At 35.1% G+C, this 21,678-nt stretch overlaps 1 protein-coding gene across 9 annotated transcripts in view; it reads left to right on the forward strand.

The window, feature by feature from the left end:
* The window catches only part of Lmo7 (LIM domain 7), a 101,716-nt gene that overhangs the window by 76,201 nt on the left and 3,837 nt on the right, over nucleotides 1-21,678 (forward strand). For 2 of the 9 annotated variants that reach the window (XM_026407495.2, XM_026407501.2), the window contains 14 exons: nucleotides 1,855-1,969; nucleotides 3,269-3,430; nucleotides 4,282-4,472; nucleotides 5,688-5,748; nucleotides 7,401-7,457; nucleotides 7,607-7,648; nucleotides 9,255-9,280; nucleotides 9,539-9,643; nucleotides 10,249-10,341; nucleotides 10,897-11,255; nucleotides 12,125-12,190; nucleotides 14,412-14,464; nucleotides 16,802-17,015; nucleotides 19,930-20,241. In XM_026407495.2, the coding sequence (XP_026263280.1) occupies nucleotides 1,855-1,969; nucleotides 3,269-3,430; nucleotides 4,282-4,472; nucleotides 5,688-5,748; nucleotides 7,401-7,457; nucleotides 7,607-7,648; nucleotides 9,255-9,280; nucleotides 9,539-9,643; nucleotides 10,249-10,341; nucleotides 10,897-11,255; nucleotides 12,125-12,190; nucleotides 14,412-14,464; nucleotides 16,802-17,015; nucleotides 19,930-20,241 (1,856 nt within the window). Of the gene's footprint in view, nucleotides 1-1,854; nucleotides 1,970-3,268; nucleotides 3,431-4,281; nucleotides 4,473-5,687; nucleotides 5,749-7,400; nucleotides 7,458-7,606; nucleotides 7,649-9,251; nucleotides 9,281-9,538; nucleotides 9,644-10,248; nucleotides 10,342-10,896; nucleotides 11,256-12,124; nucleotides 12,191-14,411; nucleotides 14,465-16,801; nucleotides 17,016-19,929; nucleotides 20,242-21,678 lie in introns of all 9 variants that reach the window. The other 7 variants (XM_077795216.1, XM_026407500.2, XM_026407497.2 and 4 more) reach the window with 6 other exon arrangements.

Consider the following 21,678-nt stretch of genomic DNA (forward strand, 5'->3'; position numbering starts at 1 on the left):
CTGTTGAAAACTTTTCTATATTATTAGCAACATGTTTTTTCTTGCTAAAAAAAAAAAATCCTGTACTCATTCTTGAATTGTTAGTAATTATTTCTTGAGAAAAACAATTGTGCCTAACTCATCTTTATTTTCCAAAGTTCTAAGTACTTTGTCTTGTACAGAATAAAGGCACAAACTGTAGAAAAAAAAATAATTTTATAACACATTTATGTGTCCATCTGGCATAGCAAGTCATTGATTCTTTATTCAGTGCCTTCCTTGTTTTTCTTTTTTACTTCTTTTTTTTTTTTTTTGTCCTGGAAAGGGGTATTCAACCCAAGGATGCTTTACTGCTGAGCTATATCCCCAGCACTTTTTTATTTTGAGACAAGGTCTTGCTAAGTTGCTGAGGCAGGCCTTGAACTTTTGATCCTCTTGCCTCAGCCTCCTTGGTTGCTGGGATTACAGGCGTGCACCATATGTCTGGCCCTTGCCTTTCTTTTAATTCTTAGATTCTCTTCCAAGTTTCTCCCAGAATGTGGTCACTTGAATTTTAAACTTGTTTTATGGGTGGAGAAACTTAGGCAAAAATTTTTATTACTTGCCCACTGGGCCCTAGGTTTGGATTTAACTGCCAAATTAAAGTGAAGAATGAGTAGGTTATCTTCTTGAGTCAAATAGCTTTAGGAAGAACTTAATAAAATAAGTTTCTTATAAAATACAGAACTGAAGGACTACTCTGGTAAGCTCATTATATGAAAAATCTATGTCTTTTTTACAGAGTAAAATATGTAAATCATAAAAGGTGAAGTTTTCACAATTTACTGAGTTTACTATAAAACTGAAATCTGGTTTAGAAAATGATTTAAGAAAGTCCTGGGAAATTTAAGAATTTAGGATGTGTTTTTGTGTGGTGAACATGAAATTACAGAAGTAGAAATAAAATTCTGCCTTTTGCTGAACAGACTATTATTCTTGGACATTTATAGGCTGATGTTACTTCTGTGAAGTCATGATCTGTCGCTCAGGATGTCTCATAGTGATCCTCTTGGCATCTTAGAGAGTAGGTTCTCATGGGTGATAGCATTGTGCATTTTGCAGCATGTGTAGCAGCTATGCTTTATCATCATGTCTTTGTGTGGCAGTTTAACAAACAAAAACGCCTTGTCAAATTTGAGATCCCTGCAAGGGGGATGGTAGTAGTCCTTGATAGGACACCACTGGTAGATGAATTATGTGTCTATAAACCACTTGAAATTATTCAGCTAAATATGGTCAATATTGGAGTTAGGTTTTGTTTTATTTATAAATATGTTATTATTTTAAACATAAATTTAGCTAGGTGTGATGGTTCATGTCTGTAATGCCAGTTAACTCTGGAGGCTCAGGCAATAGGATCAAAAGTTCAAGGCCAGCCTCAGCAACTTAGAGAGAGCCTGTCTCAAAATAAAATAGAGATGTGTGGTAAAGTGATCCTGGGTTCAATCCCTAGTGCCTAAATAACTAAATAAATAATGCAAATCACTATGCTTCATTCCTGGACAGCAAATAAGTGGTTTGTAAATTAGATTTTAGGCAAAAACCTATGATTTATCAATAACTAAGTGAATTATAGTAGTATACAAAGAAAAATATTTATTCTTGATAGATTTTTCTCTTATTTTAGCAGAAAAAGTAATAAACTTGGTGATACTTATATAAATAAGTATTTTATTATACTTTTATGAAGGCCAAGGAAGAAAGGATGAAGCTTTCAGTTTATGATGAAATAATTCAAGTGTGCTTTGTGTGCAGCTTCCTGTCTTGCCTGGATAGACTTTCCTCTGTGTGGGTGCCAGTGACACCTGATACCAGCGTTTCATGTTTTGTTTTCAGGATCAGTTCAGTGATATGAGAATCAGCATAAACCAGATGCCTGGGAACAGCCTTGACTTTGGGTTTACAATAAAATGGGATCTTTCCAGGATCTTTGTGGCATCAGTTGAGGAAGGTAAATCATAGATTTTACTCTACTGAACTGTCTTCTCCTTTGTTATCCTATCCTGGGGGGGAGGGGGTGGGTGGAAATTGCAGAAATTGGTTTGTTTGTTATAAGAGAAAAAAATATATTTACTAATTCATTTTACTAATGTGAAAATTCATTAGTAAATAAAGAAGATGTACCCTCTTCCCTGAGACTGTTAGTTGGGGTTGCAGATTCATACATTGTTTATTCCCATTTCCTAATTAATTTCAGTTTTGAAGAAGACTTTTTACAGAATTTTTCAATTTTAAGCTTATTTTTTTGAAATGCTAACAAATAGAATTTAATTGCAGATTTTGATTGAAATTTTTATCAATAGCCATTATGTTTGTTATTTAGTGGTTTGTGGGATTGAACCCAGGAATTGGCACCTGCTTGGTGGGCACTCCACTACAGACCTACTTTGCCAGCTGAATGTGGTGTTTTTTGCGCATACTAATATATCATATATTGTTTATGGAGTCTCGTGGAGGCAAAAGGTCTTGAGATATTTGTAAAGGGATTACCTCCTCCACCCAGGGTCATAACAAGTTAAACCCAGAAACTTTGCCAATTATTATTATAAGGCCTAAAATTAAAATGAGAGCTATTATATTTAAGAGGAAGCCCTTGTTTATATACTTTAGCTACATAAAATTGCATGTCAACATTGATTTTTCTTTTGATTGCTTCAATTAGGTAGTGGTATTTTAGTTATGGTATTAATGTTATATAATATTAATTGTCCTTATTTCTTTCTGCTCCCTTCCAGAGAGTATCAGATGTGCAAACTCAAAGTATAGTACATATCACATTTAAAAATTTTTTAAAATAGTTGTACACAATACTTTTATTTTATTTTTTTATGTGGTGCTGAGGATCCAACCCAGGGCCTCGAACAAGCTAGGCAAGCACTCTACCACTGAGCCACAACCCCAGCCCACATATCAAATTTTTAACCTGAAAATAATTGAGACTTTCTTTGTCCTTAGGAGGTTAATAAATTTTATTGGATAGTGAACTTATCATTTCTCCTTTCAATATCAATGAAGATGCATACTACTAGAATTAAAAAAATGCCTTTGGTGCCTTGTTTGTTGTAAATACTCACCCCAAATATTTAATAGCTTAAAAAAAATCTAGTAACTCTTCTGCATCTGAAAACAATGAGAAGTTGTTAGTTGAGATTAAGATGTTATTTTTCCTTAATTTAAAGAAGCATTGACTAAAAGACCATAAAGGATTTTAAGACAATTGATTATTTAATTTACTTTATGTTAATTTTAGGTAGCCCAGCAGAATTTTCTCAGCTACAGGTAGATGATGAGATTATTGCTGTTAACAACATCAAGTTTACATATAAGGATACAAAAGAGTGGGAGGAAACCATGGCTCGTGCTAGAGAAACTGGAAACCTAGTGATGGATGTCAGGCGCCATGGGAAGTCTGGTGAGTGAGTTTTACTGTGTCTGGCTTTCTAAGATGGGAAACTGGTCTTTGGCAAGTGGTTGTAACAATTTGCTTTAATAACTTTGTATTTTTTCATTTTACTTTGTTGCTTAAAAGCGTCTTGTTTTTATGTTGGAACAAATCTTGTATAATACCTCTTTCAGTATGCTGTCTGAAAACTCTTCACTAGCAAACTTACTGAATTCTGCATTATATGACTAGTTTATATCCTGATCGGACTGAATGCAAACATCAATTCAATGCAAATGTAACTGCATTTGGAGTCATTTGTAAGGATGTTGAATATTAAGAAATACTGTGCTTTAACTTTCTCTGCAGTAGCGTAACTTCACTGGTATAAAAGCATGATTGGTCATATTCCTATTATTGTTCTCAAAGAACTTTCAGTATACATTTTCTATCATTGTATTTCTGAGTTCCCAGTTGAGGTTGGATGTGAAAGGGCATACCTACCATCTTATTACATAAAATATAATATTTAGTCATGGTTTATGGAAAGATTCAATAAATTTGCTAGTCTTTTCATGACTAACATGATTTAACCTTTGTGTTTGGGAAGGTGATTCTTCTGCACACTACTTGATTTTTCTGTCTGTCTGTCTTATATATGTGTGTTTTGTATATGTGCATTTCAGTAACTTTATTCTTTCACTTCATCATTTATGTGATTTAACCTTTGTGTTTGGGAAGGTGATTCTTCTGCACACTACTTGATTTTTCTGTCTGTCTGTCTTATATATGTGTGTTTTGTATATGTGCATTTCAGTAACTTTATTCTTTCACTTCATCATTTATGTGTACTCATTTCTTGATCTTCATGTGCCAATCAGATTGGGGCAAAGACCAGCCTTCCCTGCCATTTATACGGCATAAAACCCTCAATCTCACCAGTATGGCTACCAAAATTATAGGTTCACCCGAAACAAAGTGGATTGATACAACTTCTGGAATTTACAATTCAGACAAGTCTTCAGATCTATCAGTAACAACTGATTTCTCCGAAAGCCTTCAGAGCCCTACTGTAAGTATTTTGAGAACTAGGAGTATACTACAGAGACAAAGCCATGATATAGATTATATCTGCAGAAGAAAATTTATTTTTTAAGCAATTTAAATTCCACATTTAAAACATAAGTAATTGAATAGGTAATGTATAGTAAAGAGAATAAAATGTATTTTTGAAAGTCATATGGCCTTACCCATTAATGGGGTATTATTAGTGACTTATGTAATGGTAAAATCAAAAGATCTCATAATGTTGTTTTGCAGGTATTTCTTACCAATCTTTCATCATTACAACAATCTCTCAGATCTCATGAATGTGAAGTAGCAATTATGTAAAATTATGCACTAGAACTTTTCTATATGTTCATTAGTCTTTACTGGCAAAGGGAATGTAGTCATTGTGTGCAATATAAAACCTCATCAAGCATTTTTAGTTCTTGTGTGGGTGTATTTGATAGGTAGAATTATGTGTGTGATTAAGATATAATCAGTTCTATTAATTGATTCTAAAATTATGCAGAATTTTTTTAGGTGTCAAATACTTTTTTATATAGGCTTTGAAAACAATGTGTCTATTTAGAGTATGAATTTTTCATTTAAATTAATAATTTAAATTTGTAACTAAAACTTTTACTTAATAGAGATCTTGTTACATTCTGAAGCAACAATTTAAATGTTAGAGATTCCTATATGACCATTTTACTTAGTTATTAAGTTAAGCCAAATGGATTAAAGACTATTTTGTCCACCATATTTCTTATTTTTGTATTCTAGGAAAACATTTGTTTCACTTGTTTATTTACATACGTATGTATACATAATAGGTAAAGTTTGAGCAAAAATGAATCAAGAATCCAACACAAAAAAAATAAAAAGAATATAACCTATATTTCTTTTTAAAATGCCAATAATCATCCAAGATACCTTGGACAGTAGCTACAAGCCAAGTTAGCCTTTTCCAATCATGGTTCTGATTGTCCACCATATTTCTTAGAATGTTAATGTCTGATTAAACTTAAGGTCATCCTTGCCTGAAGCTAGTCATTAGTCTTTCCACAAATAATGGAGGATAATGAAAAAAATGTAAGTCTCTGCTACATGTAAAAAGCTTTGAGGATCAATAGCCTTAAAACCAATCTTGTTAAAAGTTACTCTCTCTGATGAGAAATGCATTATTTAAGCTCAAAGTCCAATAGAAGAGAATATTAATTAGCATGTTTGTCCTTTCTAGTACACTGAATCCAAAGAAATCAATGGAATTCATGATGAAAGCAACACTATTGAATCAAAAGGTAAACATCACATTATCATTTACATCTGTAATGTAGAAAAAGTCATAGCTCCCAAGTTCTGCTATTCTAAAATTAATTTCATTGAGAGAAAAACTGATCCACTGCAAGTTGAAACTAGAAGGTTAGCACACAGATCCAATTGCAAACAGGTGGAAGGGCGTTTGATTCCAGCGTTAAATAGTTCAGGAACTGCAAACAAAACTTTAGCAGCATGTTCTGGGTCCTGTGTGCCTAAGCCAAATAAGAACAGGTTTTCCTGAGACCAGCAGCTTTCTGGCTGTGGCATGCTGGCAAAGGAAATCTTCATTAAATAAAAAACAATGAATAAAGTTTCCTTTTTCCCTTTATTGTTGTGAAAGAGACAAACTTGGACACAGCTAATCTTAATAGAGAACTGCCAATTGTAGTATCAGTTGTTAGTGGTCACACTCGTTATTTAAAAATAAAGGCACAATATCTAGGGAAATTTGGAGTTATCATTCTCTTTCTTTTTCTGCTCAGACACAAATAATTTAGCTATTGTACACCATGTGCCATTCTTCAGGCATACAAAATACACAACAAAGATCTCTCTGATCAACATGACAGGGAAGGATACCCAAAGAAGATGAAGCTTCATTTACCATAAAATCAGGCTGCCAAGAATGGGATGGATTTGTATAGTGTTTGTTAACTTTGCCACTTTATTGAACACTATGTCAAATCCAACCTAAATTTATAAATTTTCTTTCCCTCATTAATTATTTCTCTTTATATTTCATTTCCAATAGAAATGACTATATTTTAATTTTTTAAAATTTATTTTTTAATCAAAGGAAGTTTTAAAACAGGCATTTTTTTATTTTTCTTCCTGATACCAAATCTCTAAAGCATCTTGGTCCTCTTCTGCCAGTGGCCCAGGCAGAGCCAACTGATAAAGACATCTAATGCTTTAGTGACAGTAGGACTATACGCAGGCCCTGCCATTTGAAGATTTTGTTTAGAAAATAAACAGCAACCAGTATGAAGTAATAATCACATTTACATTTTATGCCATACTCTTGTCACAGATATGTGGGAGAAGTCACTGTTTTCTAATTTTTTTGATTGAACTTCATTTTGTCTAAGTTAGCAGCTACAAGATTTTGAAAACTAGAGCAAAATATTTTAGATTGAAAAAAAAAACATAATTTCAGCATTTGTTTTCATTTGATCTTTCTGTAGCTGTTATTTATTTTGTTGTCCTCCTCCTCCCCAATAATTTTCAGTTCTTATTCATCAGTGTTATGAAAATTCTTTGGCAGAAAAAAATGTTGGATTGATTAACTTTAGCAAAATGTGTTAATTTTTATTTCCCTAAAGCTTTGTGACCTAGCACAGACTGTATGACTTTCACAGCAGTGAAAGTATGAATGTTGTCTACTAAAATTTATTAATGAAGATATTTTTTGTTCCTTTTACTAATTTAAATGTAATATAGACTACTAAAATATGTGTGTCTGTATCCCTTAAAATAATTCATGTCTTCTGTGGCTGTTAGTTTTGTCATTAAAAAAAAAAAATTGCTACAGATTTGAAAGGTGTGTCAGGTATCATTTAATTTACCAGTGGTGAGAAATTAAAATGAATGATATGGTATTTATTATTATTAATTTTTTTTATTTTCCAACTAGCATCTGAACCCATTTCTTTGAAAAACTTAAAAAGACGATCACAATTTTTTGAACAAGGTAAACCACAAAGCTAATAGTATGTTCCCTTTTATGGACTTGTTCTCATTCTCCATTCTTCTGATGGTCTGTGGTTCTGGGCACTGAGCCTCTTCAGTTTGGCTGTCATTATGACCCAGCAACATAACCCATTTCCATTCTTTCCCTAGGCTCATCAGGCTTTTCTTACAGTTCATGGGTCTACCTCTGTGGTAATGGGTCTTTGTGTGTCCTTTGTATAGCTATAAAGGTTTTTTTCTCTTTTAACTGATTAAAAAACGAATAAAAACAAAAAAACTGAGATGCTGTTAAACACACATGTCTTTCTACTGGGTGGTAACAGTAAGAAATGAGGAGTTTCATTTAAATCTTACTACTTTCTACAAATTGCATAATATTACACTACACCAACATATAATTGACCAATCTTTAAAAACTGACCTGTTTTTGGTTGTGAAAATGCTGTGAATAAAGAGTAGAATTATTTGTTGCTATGGGATGGTGGCTTTGGAATGTCAATGTGACTTCAAAGTAATAAATGAATTTGAATTGCATCTGAGGACAGGTGCATTTTGGGCTTCTTGATGTTGGTGTAGTTGGGCAGGGCTGTTTCACAAATACGTGATGCATGTGACATTGCCTCCCTTTCACGTTTGTCGGTTGCTCTGTCTCATGAATGCAATTTGAGCTCTGTTTTTTTGCTATGAAGAACTTAAAAGTAATGTTCAACATTCGAGATGCAACAGCTGGAGCAGATTGTGCTGTTGCTGTCTAAAATGTTATTCTTCCTTTTAAGATTACTGAAACACAAACCTGTCTTATAACATGATACTGGACTTGTGTATATTGTGTTAATCACCTACTGTTCTTCCTTTGGTGGGTGAAGGTCACTTTTTAACCAGAAATAGCTTGCATGTCTGTTTGTGTCAGTATCCTTAGTGTTTTGGTTCATCTTTTAAATTAAACTATTGTTTTCTTTGTTTATTTAAGTGAAATAATATTATACTCCTACTCAAATTGGCCAAAATAAAATAATTCCTTTTGTATCTTGATTCTAATTTTGACTTTATTTTCTTCAATAAACTATTCTTGGAAGACCATTTTTCTGTCTCAAAGCAGTTTTCTTAAAAAAATTACAGAAGGAAATACTTTGACAACTGAGGTTTCAGGAAAATTTACAAATAGCGTATACTAATATATTTTCTGAAAGTTTACATTTTTATGATCATTGTATTATGTACAGACACATACTTATGTGGGCTCCTAAGGATAAAAATAATAAGAATGTGCCCTGAAGTTCAAACATGAAACTTGACTACTTGTTTTGCAAATGATAGTAAAGTTACATGTTCTTGAATATGTTGTAGTGGCATGTTTTTTTTTTTTTTTGTAAATGACTTGTAGCTGTCATACTACAATTACACAGTTGCAAGTAAATAACTGAATTTGTTATATGTTATAACATTTGAGATTCTCTTTTTTTCTGTTAGACCAAACTGTGAGATCTTTTATTTTTTTAGTAATAAAAGAACCCTAAAATGCTTTCAGGATGTCCATTGATTCAGCTCTGGTATCTGGAGCTAGTGTGTGCCTTTGGCACCCCTGGATAATCTTCTTGTTATTGGCTTTGAATTGGAAGAATAACATATGAAATTAAAGGGAAAAAAGGATATATTGACTTGTTTTAAAAAAGTTTATGTCACTTAGTATACTGACATAGGGATAGTTAGGATGTAACTTTCTGAAAGGAATTATTTTATAGAAACAAAAAGACTAATATTGTATTTTTTCCCTCCTTGCCCACATGCTGCAAAGCAGGAAGCTCTGACTCTGTGGTTCCTGATGTAAGTAGTATTCATTTGTAGTTGGGAATAAGTAAGGTGAGCTGGTGGGAACAAACTCATATGCAGTAGCTTTGCTTACATTATTTTCAGTTGCATAGGGTGTATCCTCCAAGTTGAGAAGAGTTACTTTGAAATATTAAGCTAGTTCTTCTCTGGTACAGTACAAAGCAGAGTGTAAGATGAATAATTGATATTTGTGAAAGTGGTTCAATAGATGACTTAATGAAACTCCATTGTTGTTCTTTGCTAACTTGTTAGCTTCCAGTTCCAACCCTCAGTGCCCCCAGTCGCTGGGCATGGGATCAAGAGGAGGAGCGAAAGCGGCAGGAGAGGTGGCAGAAGGAGCAGGACCGACTACTTCAGGTAGTGTGGGATGGCATGAGTGAATAGGAATTAGGCTTAGCTTTCATGGCTTCTTTCTGGTCCATGTCAACCAGTATAGAAAAGCAAATTAAAAAAAATAAAACCAACAGTTTCATCTCTATTGTTTTGTAGGTAGCACATTTTGCGTTAATTAGATTTCCATTTTGAAGATTTCCAGAGTTATCCTTTAAAAATCATTTTTATTAGCTTTTATATGTACTTTCAGAGTACATGAGGGGTGCACTCAGGAAAGGTAAATAGTCTTTGTGAGGACTTAGTTCTCCTCAGTGATTGACTAGGTTCGATACGGAATAATTTAGTCTTTCTCACAGCTGGAAGCTTTGAGGAATTATGTCCATGGTAAACGGTAGATATGCATCTAATTTGGTATATGCACACTTTTCTGACATCTGCATTTAGTTCCTTAAAATTCTCTGCTACTTTAGGGACTAAAATCTGGTTGGTTAAATGAAAATAAAATCATGTATTTAGAGGTTGAGGTTAGGGAGAACCAAAGTGTTAATGAAAGATTCTGCTTAAAATGTAAAGTTATTAAAAAAATGTAAAGTTATTAATATTGATTAATACACTGTGTTTTCTCACAGGAAAAATATCAACGTGAGCAAGAGAAACTGAGGGAAGAGTGGCAAAGGGCTAAGCAGGAGGCTGAGAGAGAGAATTCCAAGTACTTAGATGAGGTATCATTGAAACAGGCTGCTTACTTCCTTCTCTTTACCTGGTTGGTGAAACTAGCTGAGAAGCAAGGGACTCCTCATTTCCTCTGAGTTTGGCCACATGTTCACCTCTCTAGTTTTTTGAAAAAAACTGGTTTAGAGTTTGGCCTTGATGTTTCAATCTTTCTCTTAGTTTTTCTATTATATCATTAAATAATTATATTAATAGAACTTCAGTGCTTCTTCCTCTAAGTTATATCTCAGTCACTTGGGAGGCCGCCTTTAGCTATTATCCTAGCTACTCGGGAGGCTGAGGCAGAAGAATCGCAAGTTTGAAACAATTGGGGACTTAGCAAGACCCTCCCTGTCTTAAAATAAAATAAAACAAAATGACTGTGCAGTGGTATAGTGTGTGCCTAGCATGTGTGAAGTGTTGGGTTCAATCCTTATCCACCAAGAGGAAAAAAAATCAATGGAATTATGGGCAACTACAGTTAATACCTAAAAATTAGTATCTATGTATGTGAAATTATTGATACACAGATTGAGATGGATTTCTCTTTTCCACTGGTCACATAGGAACTGATGGTCCTAAACTCAAACAGCATTTCTCTGACCACACGGGAACCCGCCATTGCCACTTGGGAGGCCACCTGGAGTGAAGGGTCCAAGTCTTCTGACAGGGAAGGAACTCGAGCAGGAGAGGAGGAGAGGAGACAGCAGGAAGAGGATGTTGTTCATGAGGACCAAAGACAGAAGCTGCAGGAACAACTCATTCTTGAGAGAGAGGGGAAACTGAAGGAGCAACAAGCTCAGGAAGAACAGGAGAAGAAACGGCGGGAGGCTGAGGCTGAGGCGCAGAAGCACTGTGCAGAAGAGCAGAAGCGCCAGGCAGAGATAGAGAGGGAAACTTCGGTCAAAATATACCAGTACAGGAGGTCTGTCCCCACCACTGAATGTTGCACAAGAGTTTAAATAGGATTGGCTTCATTGTGTGCATTACACTTCAAAGCACCTTGTTGGTCTTCTGCTGCTACCATCCTTTCTCTGCACAAGTGAATGCAAGAATCCCAACAGAGCCTTTAGATCACAAATCTAATCATGTCACCATAATTCCCTGCTCAACTCTCCAGATGGTTTCCTGTCCCCTTAGAACACTGTCCAGTCCTCAGCATGGTACAGAAGTCTTATCCAAGCCATGTCTTGGTCCCTTTGTGTACCACTTAATGCCCACCACTCTTGCCCATATTTGTCTGCTGCAGCCATACTGGCCTCTATGTCCAACGTACTCTGCATCTGGACTTTTATATTTTCTGTTTCTCTGCCTGAAAATGTCTTTCCTCACCTATTTGTGTGGCTTACTCATTTTATTCAAATCTCTGCTCAAATGTCACCTTCTTAGATTTTCCAGAATACCTCATTTAAAACATATGACTCTTTCCTTCTTGTCTGTGTGCCCTTATCCTGCTTTCTATTATGATGTTGTCTCTCTGTTGGCCTGCCTGCCCCAGTAAAGTGTAAGTGCAAAGAGGCCAACAAATTTGATTTGTTTACTTCTGTAGCCTAGCCCTAGAGCAGTACTGGGGCATGGTGGGCACCCAATACCTACTTGTGGAATGAGTGATGTATGAGTAACCAATGTCTGTTGGCAGCAGAAGGAAAGTAAAGCTCAAAGTGATTGGTTGAAATACTTTATCTTTGGTTATTAATCCACAGACCATTTACATAAAGAGGCTAGAGTAACATTATTTTGTCTCAAAGTTTTATATTTTGATTGTAAGTTTTTATTTTTTGGTCAATATTTTAGGCCAGTTGATTCTTATGATATACCAAACAAAGAGGAAGAATCTTCAGGTTTTCTTCCTAGTGACAGGTGGGTAAAACATTTTATTTGTAGTAATTGGTTTCACCTAAATGGCCCCAGTTCTGCATAGAAACTATTTTGTAAAACTACTTTGCCCTTTGTCTTTTGTACAATACAAATAGAACTTGCTGGTTAATCTCTGTTATCAGTTAGCTTTTAATGTCTAACAACTTCCCCTAAACTTAGCGACTTATGATTTTGTGGGTCATCTTTCTGGATTGAGCTAATCAGGCAGTTCTTTTAGTTGACTGGACACCCTCATGTATCTGCTACCAGTTGGCTAGCAGCTGGGGCAATAAGAGCAACTGGGGCATGTGTCTTTCAGCATCCAGTAAGTCAGTGGGGTCTTAAGTACATGGCATTGGGCAGGAAAGAGAGGCTTAAAGAGGAAGCCTACAAGGCTTAGGTCTATGCTATTGTCTATAAAGTTGCAAGGCCAGCTCCATTTCATAGAGGGGAGGAGTCACATTTGCAAAGAGAAATGGACATAGGAAGAATTGTAGAATTGTGTCCTTTTACTTTCCTTTTTTGGTAATATACCATAGCTTTAAAAAAAATATAAATAATGGCTTCAGATTACCTAAAATAGGTTATATAAGGGCATATACAGTGAAAATTGTGATCTTTCTTTTAGTCTGTTTGGAACCAGTTGCTCAGTTTTGAGGAATGAAGATAAAATTTCAGATAACTTTTCAGATAAGTTTCTGAAAATGTGTTTTAAAACTTCCTAAAGCATTAAGGTTTAATGTTTAATGTAATTTTATTTTTTTATTTTTTAATGTAATTTTCAAGGTGCTTTGCAGTTATGAAATCATTAAGGACTTCTGAACAGAATTGGTCAAATAAATATCTAATGTAGGACCAATAGCTTATTATTGAAGAGATGAAATTCCTCCTTGGGGAAATTTGTTTTTATTTTTAGATATAAGGGAAACTTATAGGCAATCTGAATGACTGAAAAGGACTCAGAGTATAAAGGAAAAAGGAAAGGAATGACTAGGTAGGAATGGGCCAACAATAACTATAAAAAATTATCTAGTGATAAAAGACCTTATTTATAATGAATCTGAGTGTAAGTCATTAAAATGTTGATCCGTCTTTTAGAACTATGTATATTTAAAAAGCTTTATTTATATAGCTTGTTACCTTGGGGAAAATAGTTACAATGAAGTGAAAGAAAACTTAATTCCAGAAAATATGAAATCCTCTAGACATTGCTGATAAAGCCCTAGAGGTATCAAGAAGTGTGGCTCTATACCTGGTAATAACTGTTTTTTTCCTTTGTAAATAAGTAAAGTTTTTCGAAGAATGTGTGTGTCTATCAGTTGTGGTACATTATTATGTATTATAGATTATTGCCCTGCGTACATAAGTATGTTGTATTCATATGAATAACACTACATGTTATTGTAAAATACTCTATATTATTTTGTGTTATGATTACTATTATTTTTGAAGCTCAGTGTGCTTAGTACAGTGAGAATAAAATTAGCATTTGTTGATTTATAGAACTAAAGTTAAACATTTTCAGAAGCTGCTATGCAGGTTGGGCATGATGGCACTCGCCTGTAATCCCAGCAGTTCAGGAGGATCACAAGTTCATAGCCAGCCTCAGCAAATTAGAGAGGTCCTAAGCAATTTATCAAGACCCTGTCTCAAAATAAAATATTAAAAGGGGATGGGGATGTGGCTCAGTGGTTAAATGCCCCTGGATTCAATCCCTGGTACCCCCCCCCCAAAAAAAAAAGAAGAAGAAGAAGTAGTAGTTGCTATGCAGTAAGTTTTAGTACCTGTTTGGAGTGCTAGGGTAGTGTTGAGTGAATTGCTGTTCTAGAGTAATCAGTGGTCTAATGCCTCAGAAGTTGAAATCATGATGTTGGGGCAATGTGGAATGAGCAAGATAGTCTGACTTTGGGTGACCTGATGGCAGATGCTTGGTAAGCCCAGTAAAATTAAGGTCTGGAAGAGTGAATGTTGACAAAATCTGATCAGTAATTATATTCTTCATTTTTGTATTAGAGAAGTATTATCACTTATTCACCTCTTCTTATCATTTCATTTTTCTGTTTTCTGCTAGTACACACAATATAAAAAATTCCTTGGTTTAAAATAAATATAGCTCTCAATAGGAAATAAATCAGCTTCTTTAAAAAACAGTCTTTTTGGTGTTCTTTATAAATATGAAAAAGATGTTCTTATTGAAATACATTTAATATGTTCTTTTTTTTAGGAATAAATCCAGATCTACTACTGAATTAAATGATTACTACACAAATAAAAATGGTAAATGAGATTTTTATTTTCAAACTTCTTCAGCTTGATTGTTTGTTTGTGCTATCACATGCAATGATCAGTATTTTTAAGGGCAAGATATTTCAGAATTCATTAAGATTACATGATTTAAATACTATTTTCAGTGTCTGCATATAATAATAAAACAACGACCCTGTGTTTATCTTGGCTTTATTTATAGTAGAAAACTACTTGGAGATTAAAATGGTTTTTAAATAGCTATTTAAATATGTGAGATATTGGTAAAATGATGCTGATGCAATTTTATTTAGTAAATTTAATTGCAGCTGAAGAAATGGCACAGAAAAGATTTGCAGAATAGATGAAAAAGTTGTATACAAATTTGAAGTTGTGTATTGAAATGCTAAAATATGAAAAAAAATCCAAAATGATAATGATTTCATTGACTCCACAAAAATAATTTGGAATCTGATCTTATTAGTATAAAGTTTTTTATTGTTGTTGTTGAGGTGTGGGGCCCCATCCTAGTTCCGGCATATTGTTGACATGTGGGAGCATGCAAGCCTCTCATTGCCAGCTTTTTCTTTTATCAAAAAGAGAGAGAAAAAAAAAGATCTGTTTTTTTACGTGTTTTCTTTTAACCATTGATAAGGAATTTTAAAAACTTTTAGATTCTCCATGAGCAAAACAACAATATCTAACAAGTCAGAATGTTCTGGTGGCATCTAATTTGTAGCCCCTGGTAAGAGCTTGTAGAATTTATAATTTCCATTAGGGGCTCTGTCATCATATTTTCCTTTGAATTTGTAGGACCTTCTAATATCTGGTCCTAGCATACTTTTCCAGTCTTTTCTGCTCTTTTCCCCTTTAGGAACCCTTAAACATAACCAGATTGTCTTCTCCTAATTCTGAATTTGTCAGATACTTTTTGATATGGTTCCTCTGGTCTTGGATCTTTTCCTATTTGGATTTCCCATTTCTTCTCCCTGAATTTGCCTCTAGCCACCATTAAAGTTATAGTTTAATCTTCTCTGAAGTACTTTTTTTTAAAAAAAGTTTTAACTACTTATACATGACAGTAGAATGCACTTTGACACATCATACGTAAATGGAGTATAATTTCTCATTTTTTTGGTTGTACATGATGTAGAATTACACTGGTCATATAGTAATATATGTAATAGGATAATGTCAGATTCATTCTACTAACCTTTCTACCTCTATACCCCTCCCTTCCTTCACTCCCTTCAACCTAAGTAGTAGCCATATGCTTTCCTGAGTGAAACTCATGATCTGTTAGTAACAGCAGATCTGACTCAGAAATAATATTGTTTGTGATTCTGGTTCGTGTCTCATCCTGTGTGTGTGTGTGTGTGTCTGTGTGTGTGTGTGTGTGTATTTTCTTCCCTTTATGAAGTTCAAGTTCCTGAGTGGCAGGCAGTGAAAATTATTAACTGTTTAGTGGAATAACTTGATTATACCAGTAAGGTTCTTTTAAAGTGGAAAATGTTTTCTTTAAAATTCAACCAAAGTGATAAGCTATGTTAAACTTAGGAGTATATAAGAAACCTTTGGTGGTTCTGCTCATTTGCTTACTGGAAGATGAAACTAAGACATAGATAAATAATGAATTTTGAAAGAATGACAATAGCAGTAAACATAGAAAAATAAAATAAATCCTTGGATAAAATTTTCTAATTGATATTAAGGCACAGATGATACTTCAGTGGATGATACTTCAATCTTAATGTTTTACCCAAATTGTAAATCAGTCAGCAAACCCAAGAGATAAAGCCCTTAGGATAAAACCTGACTTAATGATCATTAATAAATGTGATAATCCAAATTATACTTCTGTAAGTTCCTTAGAACAGAAAGAAGCATAACATTTATTTGGATGGTAACTATCATTTGGATGCCTGGGCTGTTTTTCCATTTCAGAGACTGAATATGTTCTTAGCCCTGCAGTTTGGTGACATGAATACTCAGGTCGGGTCAGCTAGAAATTCGTGCCTCTGTGGGCTTTCTTTTCCCAAGGGAGTGCAATTTTTTTTTTTTTTTTTAAAGAAAACTTCGTTTTCTTACAGAGAGTTGTCATAGCCAGTGATCCAGTGATCCCATTCTGGCTCTTGCCTTCTACAGGCAGCCCCTGGGTGTCCCTAGTATGTTCTGTGTTGTGCCTGTGGGTAGGGAACTGGCATCTTCAGAAACAGGAGACAGGTGCTTTCTGTGTCATTGCAGCCACCTCATTGGAAGTTGATAATATGTAAGCATATGTCAGACGTTAAGCTGGACTGTCTTTGGAGATTTATCCACTGTCCTTTTTTATGTACTAACCCTGAAGCTTTTTGTGTATTTTTAATTTAGGAAGCAACAAATACTTGGACCGAATTGGGGGTACAGGCTTTTCACAGAGAAGCTCCAAGAAAGATTCAGCCCCCTCAGAAGCAGAGCTGGAGAGACAACAGATTCTCCAGGAAATGAGAAAGAGAACATCCCTTCACCATGACAATAGCTGGATCCGACAGCGTAGTTCCAGCATAAATAAAGAGCCCATCTGTCTGCCTGGGGTCATGAGAAGGTGGGAGAAGGTTTGGGAATTGCTGCTTCTTTGTTGTGAGGCAAATGCTTAATTTCTAGATGTGCTGGTGATTTGTTTGGACAGAAGAGATATCATAATTTCTTCTATTTACCTGAGGTCTGGCAAGAGGAAGACAAGTAGGAAAAAAAAAAAAAAAAACATTGGGCTCTATCCTATGTCGACCATGAGCCAGATGCCTTGCCTACAACATCTCATTTAATCTGGAGAAACTGGTTTGAAGTAGGGTAGTAATTCTGTGACTCAAGCAGGTAATATAGTTGGACAAGATGACATGGTTAATAGGTTACAAATCTGGTTCTAGAACTCTGAAGTGGGATTGGGATAATTAAATAAACACTTAGTGCTTTCTGGGCTGCCAAACTTTAAAAAAAGTATTGAAACTTCTGTTTATAATGAGATGATGATTAGATTGGAATTATCAAAATGGGATTTGCAAAGTGTGAAAAATCTAAGTTTTCTAACTTTAAAAAGTTAAGTATACAGAATAAATTAGAGATGAAAAGATGAATATTTTAAAAGATAAATCTTGGTAAACAAATCCTGCAGCTACTTTGAGTCAGTATTTCCTTATTTGACAAACTGGGCAAAGTTATTTTTAACACCCTAGAGACAAAAAGCTCATTTTCTCAGCATACAAAATATCTTCTTAAAAATCAGTAAATGAACCTTAATGACTATAAGAAAATAGGTGATTTGAGCAGGCGGTTTATAAGAAAAAGAAACAAAAAGCCAATCAATGTATGAAGATCAACACTATTCCCAAAATAACAATGATATGTCTCTTTTACTTAGGAGATTTGGAAAGAATTATATGATTGCTTAAACTTAGTAATTGTATAAGCAAATAGGAATACTTCCCAGTTGGGTGGATAGCTTTTCAGTGTGTATTAAGCAAAGTTTTATACATCTGAATTCAGTGAACAATTAAGTTTCTAACATTCTTATCTTCTGGATGTATTTGGATAAGTCTGCACAGATATATCCAAAATGATGAACACTTACACATTATTAATAATGACTGAAAAAATCACCATGTCCTCTGTGAAAAGGGTACTTAATAGTTGTTCAATAGGTAGTGGTATACCAAAAAGATAAAATACTATATAACCAATAAAGGAAGAGAAAGACATTGCTGCATAATATAGCACTTCAAAACCTAGTGGGTTAAAATAACAACTCGTTCTTTCTCTCTGATCTGAGGGTTGCCTGGGAAATTCTTTGCATGCAGTTGACTGGGGCACTTGAGCAACTGTAGTCATTTAGAGTAGGAGCTGGTAATTTAAAAAAAAAGTAGAATAACATTTTAAAAAGAAAAAATAAAGGACTAGACAGTAAATAAGTTTTGTTGGCTGCAGAGGTCTCTGTCACCTATTCTTTGTTTTCGAAATGACTCTTTGAAAAATGAGCTATATATATCTTGGCAATGGGCCGTAATTTGTTGCCTCTCATGCAGAGGGCCCTCTGAAGAGCTTAAGCCATAGCTAGTGGTTAGAAACATCTGTTTTTACCTGAGCTGCTCCACATAGCTGCCTGGGCTTCCTCATGGCATGGCACCTGGATTCAAACAGGTAGACTGGCAGAAGGACATACCCTAGTATGTAAGTCTTCTTCCATTCCATGTGCATCATGGCTGCTGATGCCTGTTGGCCACAGATCAAGCCTAAAGTCATTGGCAGGGACTACACAATAGAGTGGATTCCAGAAGGTATGGTTCCTTGGGAACCAGCAAGGTACCATCTGCCACATGAATAGGCATGAAGTTATATGTTAAATGGTAAATGAGTTATTGAAGACTGTGTTATAGCATTATCCCACTTAAGAATGTTAATAGGCAAATACCTTGCATGTGTATATAAACACATTTGTACTTCTGAAAATTTGATTGTATATGTAAATATTTGCACATGTGAGAAACATGTGAAGGACCTATAGTTAGCACGTTTTAGGGCAAGTGTGGTGAGTGAGGGAAGGGACCCTTGAAATCCCTCATATACTGTTCTGTGTTGCGTGAGTTTTTCCATGTGATATATTACTCTTATAATGTTAAATTTAAATGCATATTTTAAGCTTGACATATGAGAATATTTAAGAGTAATAGCAACACAATTGATAAGTGAGGAAAAATCTTATAATTTGCAATTAATATTGGTTGATCAGTATTAAGGTAAGTATACAACTTTAAAAGAGATTTTTCAGAAGGTGTCTTTAAGTCAGTTTGTGAGCTAAATGTGTTTTCAATTTAAGGGATTGGTTGGCAAATGCTTCTGGTAATGTGGACATTAAGCAGTTGGAATTTAGGGTTTTGGATGGTGAATGATTGAGCACTTCATGGAAGGCTGGTCTGTGTTATTTTGAAATCAGGGTGACTGGGTTGAAAGCTGAGTACCACCCTTGACTGGCTCTTAACTGTGGTCTGCTTAACTTTGATGAAATTTAAAAAATCTTTTATAGAATTGTGGAGATTAAGTTTAATACTGTTGTGAAAACATCTAGCCTAATACTTATCATATTTAAGTGCTTAAAATATAGTTTTGGATTGAATTTGAAAGACTGTAAAATTTATATGTCTAAACTATCAAAGATAATGGTTGTCTGTCTTACTGTTAGCTTTTATCTTAAAAAATACTTTTCTTTTCCACTTTGGTTGTACTTATTTTATCTAAGCACCAAGTGAATGAAGTAAAAGTGAAGGTTGATTGAAATGTGAAACCTCATGCTAGCTCTGATGATGAGCAATTTACCTGTTCAAGGTAATTTTCTGTGTAAGTGGTTGTAAATTAATACCTGCTTTAGAAATACACAGAATGGACCTTTTAATGGTTGTAATGATGTGCTGAATAGGTTTCTAGTTGGATTCCTAATGCTGTTTTGATGAGTCCTTTACATGTTTCAGAGGTGAGTCTCTAGATAACCTGGACTCCTCGCGATCTGCTTCTTGGCGACAGTCCCCTTGGCTTGGTCAGCCTGCAGGCGTCTATGCTTCTTCCTCTGTTCAAGACTTCAGTCGCCCACCACCTCAGCTGTTGTCCACATCCAACCGTGCCTACATGCGGAACCCATCCTCCAGTGTGCTGCCTCCTTCCGCTGGCCCTGGGAAGGCCACCACAGGCGGAGTCACCAACCAGACTCCTACCCCTCGCAGCCACTCCCCTTCCACTCCACAGCCACAGCCACAGCCACAGCCAGGCACTCAGCCCCGCAGCAGGTGAGGCCCTTTGTTTTTCTCCTCTCCTTCTCTTAGTCTCAGGGTTTTTTTAATCAAAATTTCCCCTAAATCTTGTTCAAGCTTTCAGTGAAAAAAGAACAGCACTTTTGAATATGTCACAGTCAGATAGAGAAGACTTTCTTAATATCTCTTCATGCTACCCTAATAGTATTTATAGATGTCTCAGAAGTCAGTGGAGACCTTGAAGATGTCTACCAGTTGCCAGTGTTTTCTTGGCCACTGGTAGACATCTTCAAGACACTGACACGTGGTCAGTGTCTTGGTTGTAAGACATATCTGAATAGTCCTCCATGTGGAATCATAAAAACATATACTAGATCACAGATGCTTTTCCTATTTATGGGTAAAAGCAGTATTGTAAAATGTTTGGCTGTTTTAATGACACTGCAATACAAACTCATTTTATAGGAACTGAGTATAAGAGAAGACATTATAATCAAATGTTCATAGTCTGGTGAGCTTTAACAACCTGGGTTTAAAAAAATATTAAATAGGTTAGGTCTTTGGTTTTTGGGTTTTTGATTGCCAGAATCCTTGCTTAGCTGTTATCTGGTTTGCCATCATTTTGTTCAGGCTACATCAACTGAGTTCCATAGTTCACATGGGGTAGGAAGTGTGTGAGAGTTTAATAGCATCACTAGCCACATGCCTTGTGCTGTGGAGTGAAGCTCAAATGTCAGAGTGGGTTTTGTTGTTAAATCTGCATAGTATCTCCCAGATCTTTTGTGTTTCGTGTAAGTACATGCTTCTGTTGTCACCCCAAGGGAATTCTGGCACATGATACTTTTTTTTTTTTTTTAACAAATGGAACAATTTTTGAAGGTAGAAATACATTGATATTAAGATTTTTTTAACTATCAAAGAAGAGACTTTTATAAGGAGTCTTTTTATAATCCAATATAATGTTGCCTATGCCAAAATCTACAAAATGTATCTTAAAGAGATTGAAGTAAAAGAAAAGGGGTAAGGATTTATGATCAGTTTGTCAGCAGAGGCGAAATTTGTGCAGAGGAGAGGATCCATTTATTTACTGGGATCCCCACTTACCACATGCTAGAAGAACAGAGGTCAGAGGGATGATCATTGAGCTTCTCTTCCCCGAGAAGATCTCTATGGCCTTCAACATTGGACACTCAGCAGCTATGCACTGCTCAGCACCACTAAAGTTCTGTGCTAATCCCTAGGGATGCAGAGGTAAGGAGGAAGTGGCTGTCACTTCAGCACTGCAAGAGATGAGACCTACATCCAGAAGTAAAGTAGAAACCCCTTCTATATGTAAATGGTAGCTGCCTGGCGGTATTTATTTTATTCTCTGCTGAGCCAGTTGCTTAGGCCAGAGACACAGGCAGGAAAGCACTGACACTTTGTTTAATTAGAAAATTGGGCAAATAAGAAAGAATCAAAAGTAGAACTCTC

Source organism: Urocitellus parryii, chromosome 2, assembly GCF_045843805.1.
Source record: "Urocitellus parryii isolate mUroPar1 chromosome 2, mUroPar1.hap1, whole genome shotgun sequence".
In the NCBI taxonomy this organism is placed as follows: Eukaryota; Metazoa; Chordata; class Mammalia; order Rodentia; family Sciuridae; genus Urocitellus; species Urocitellus parryii.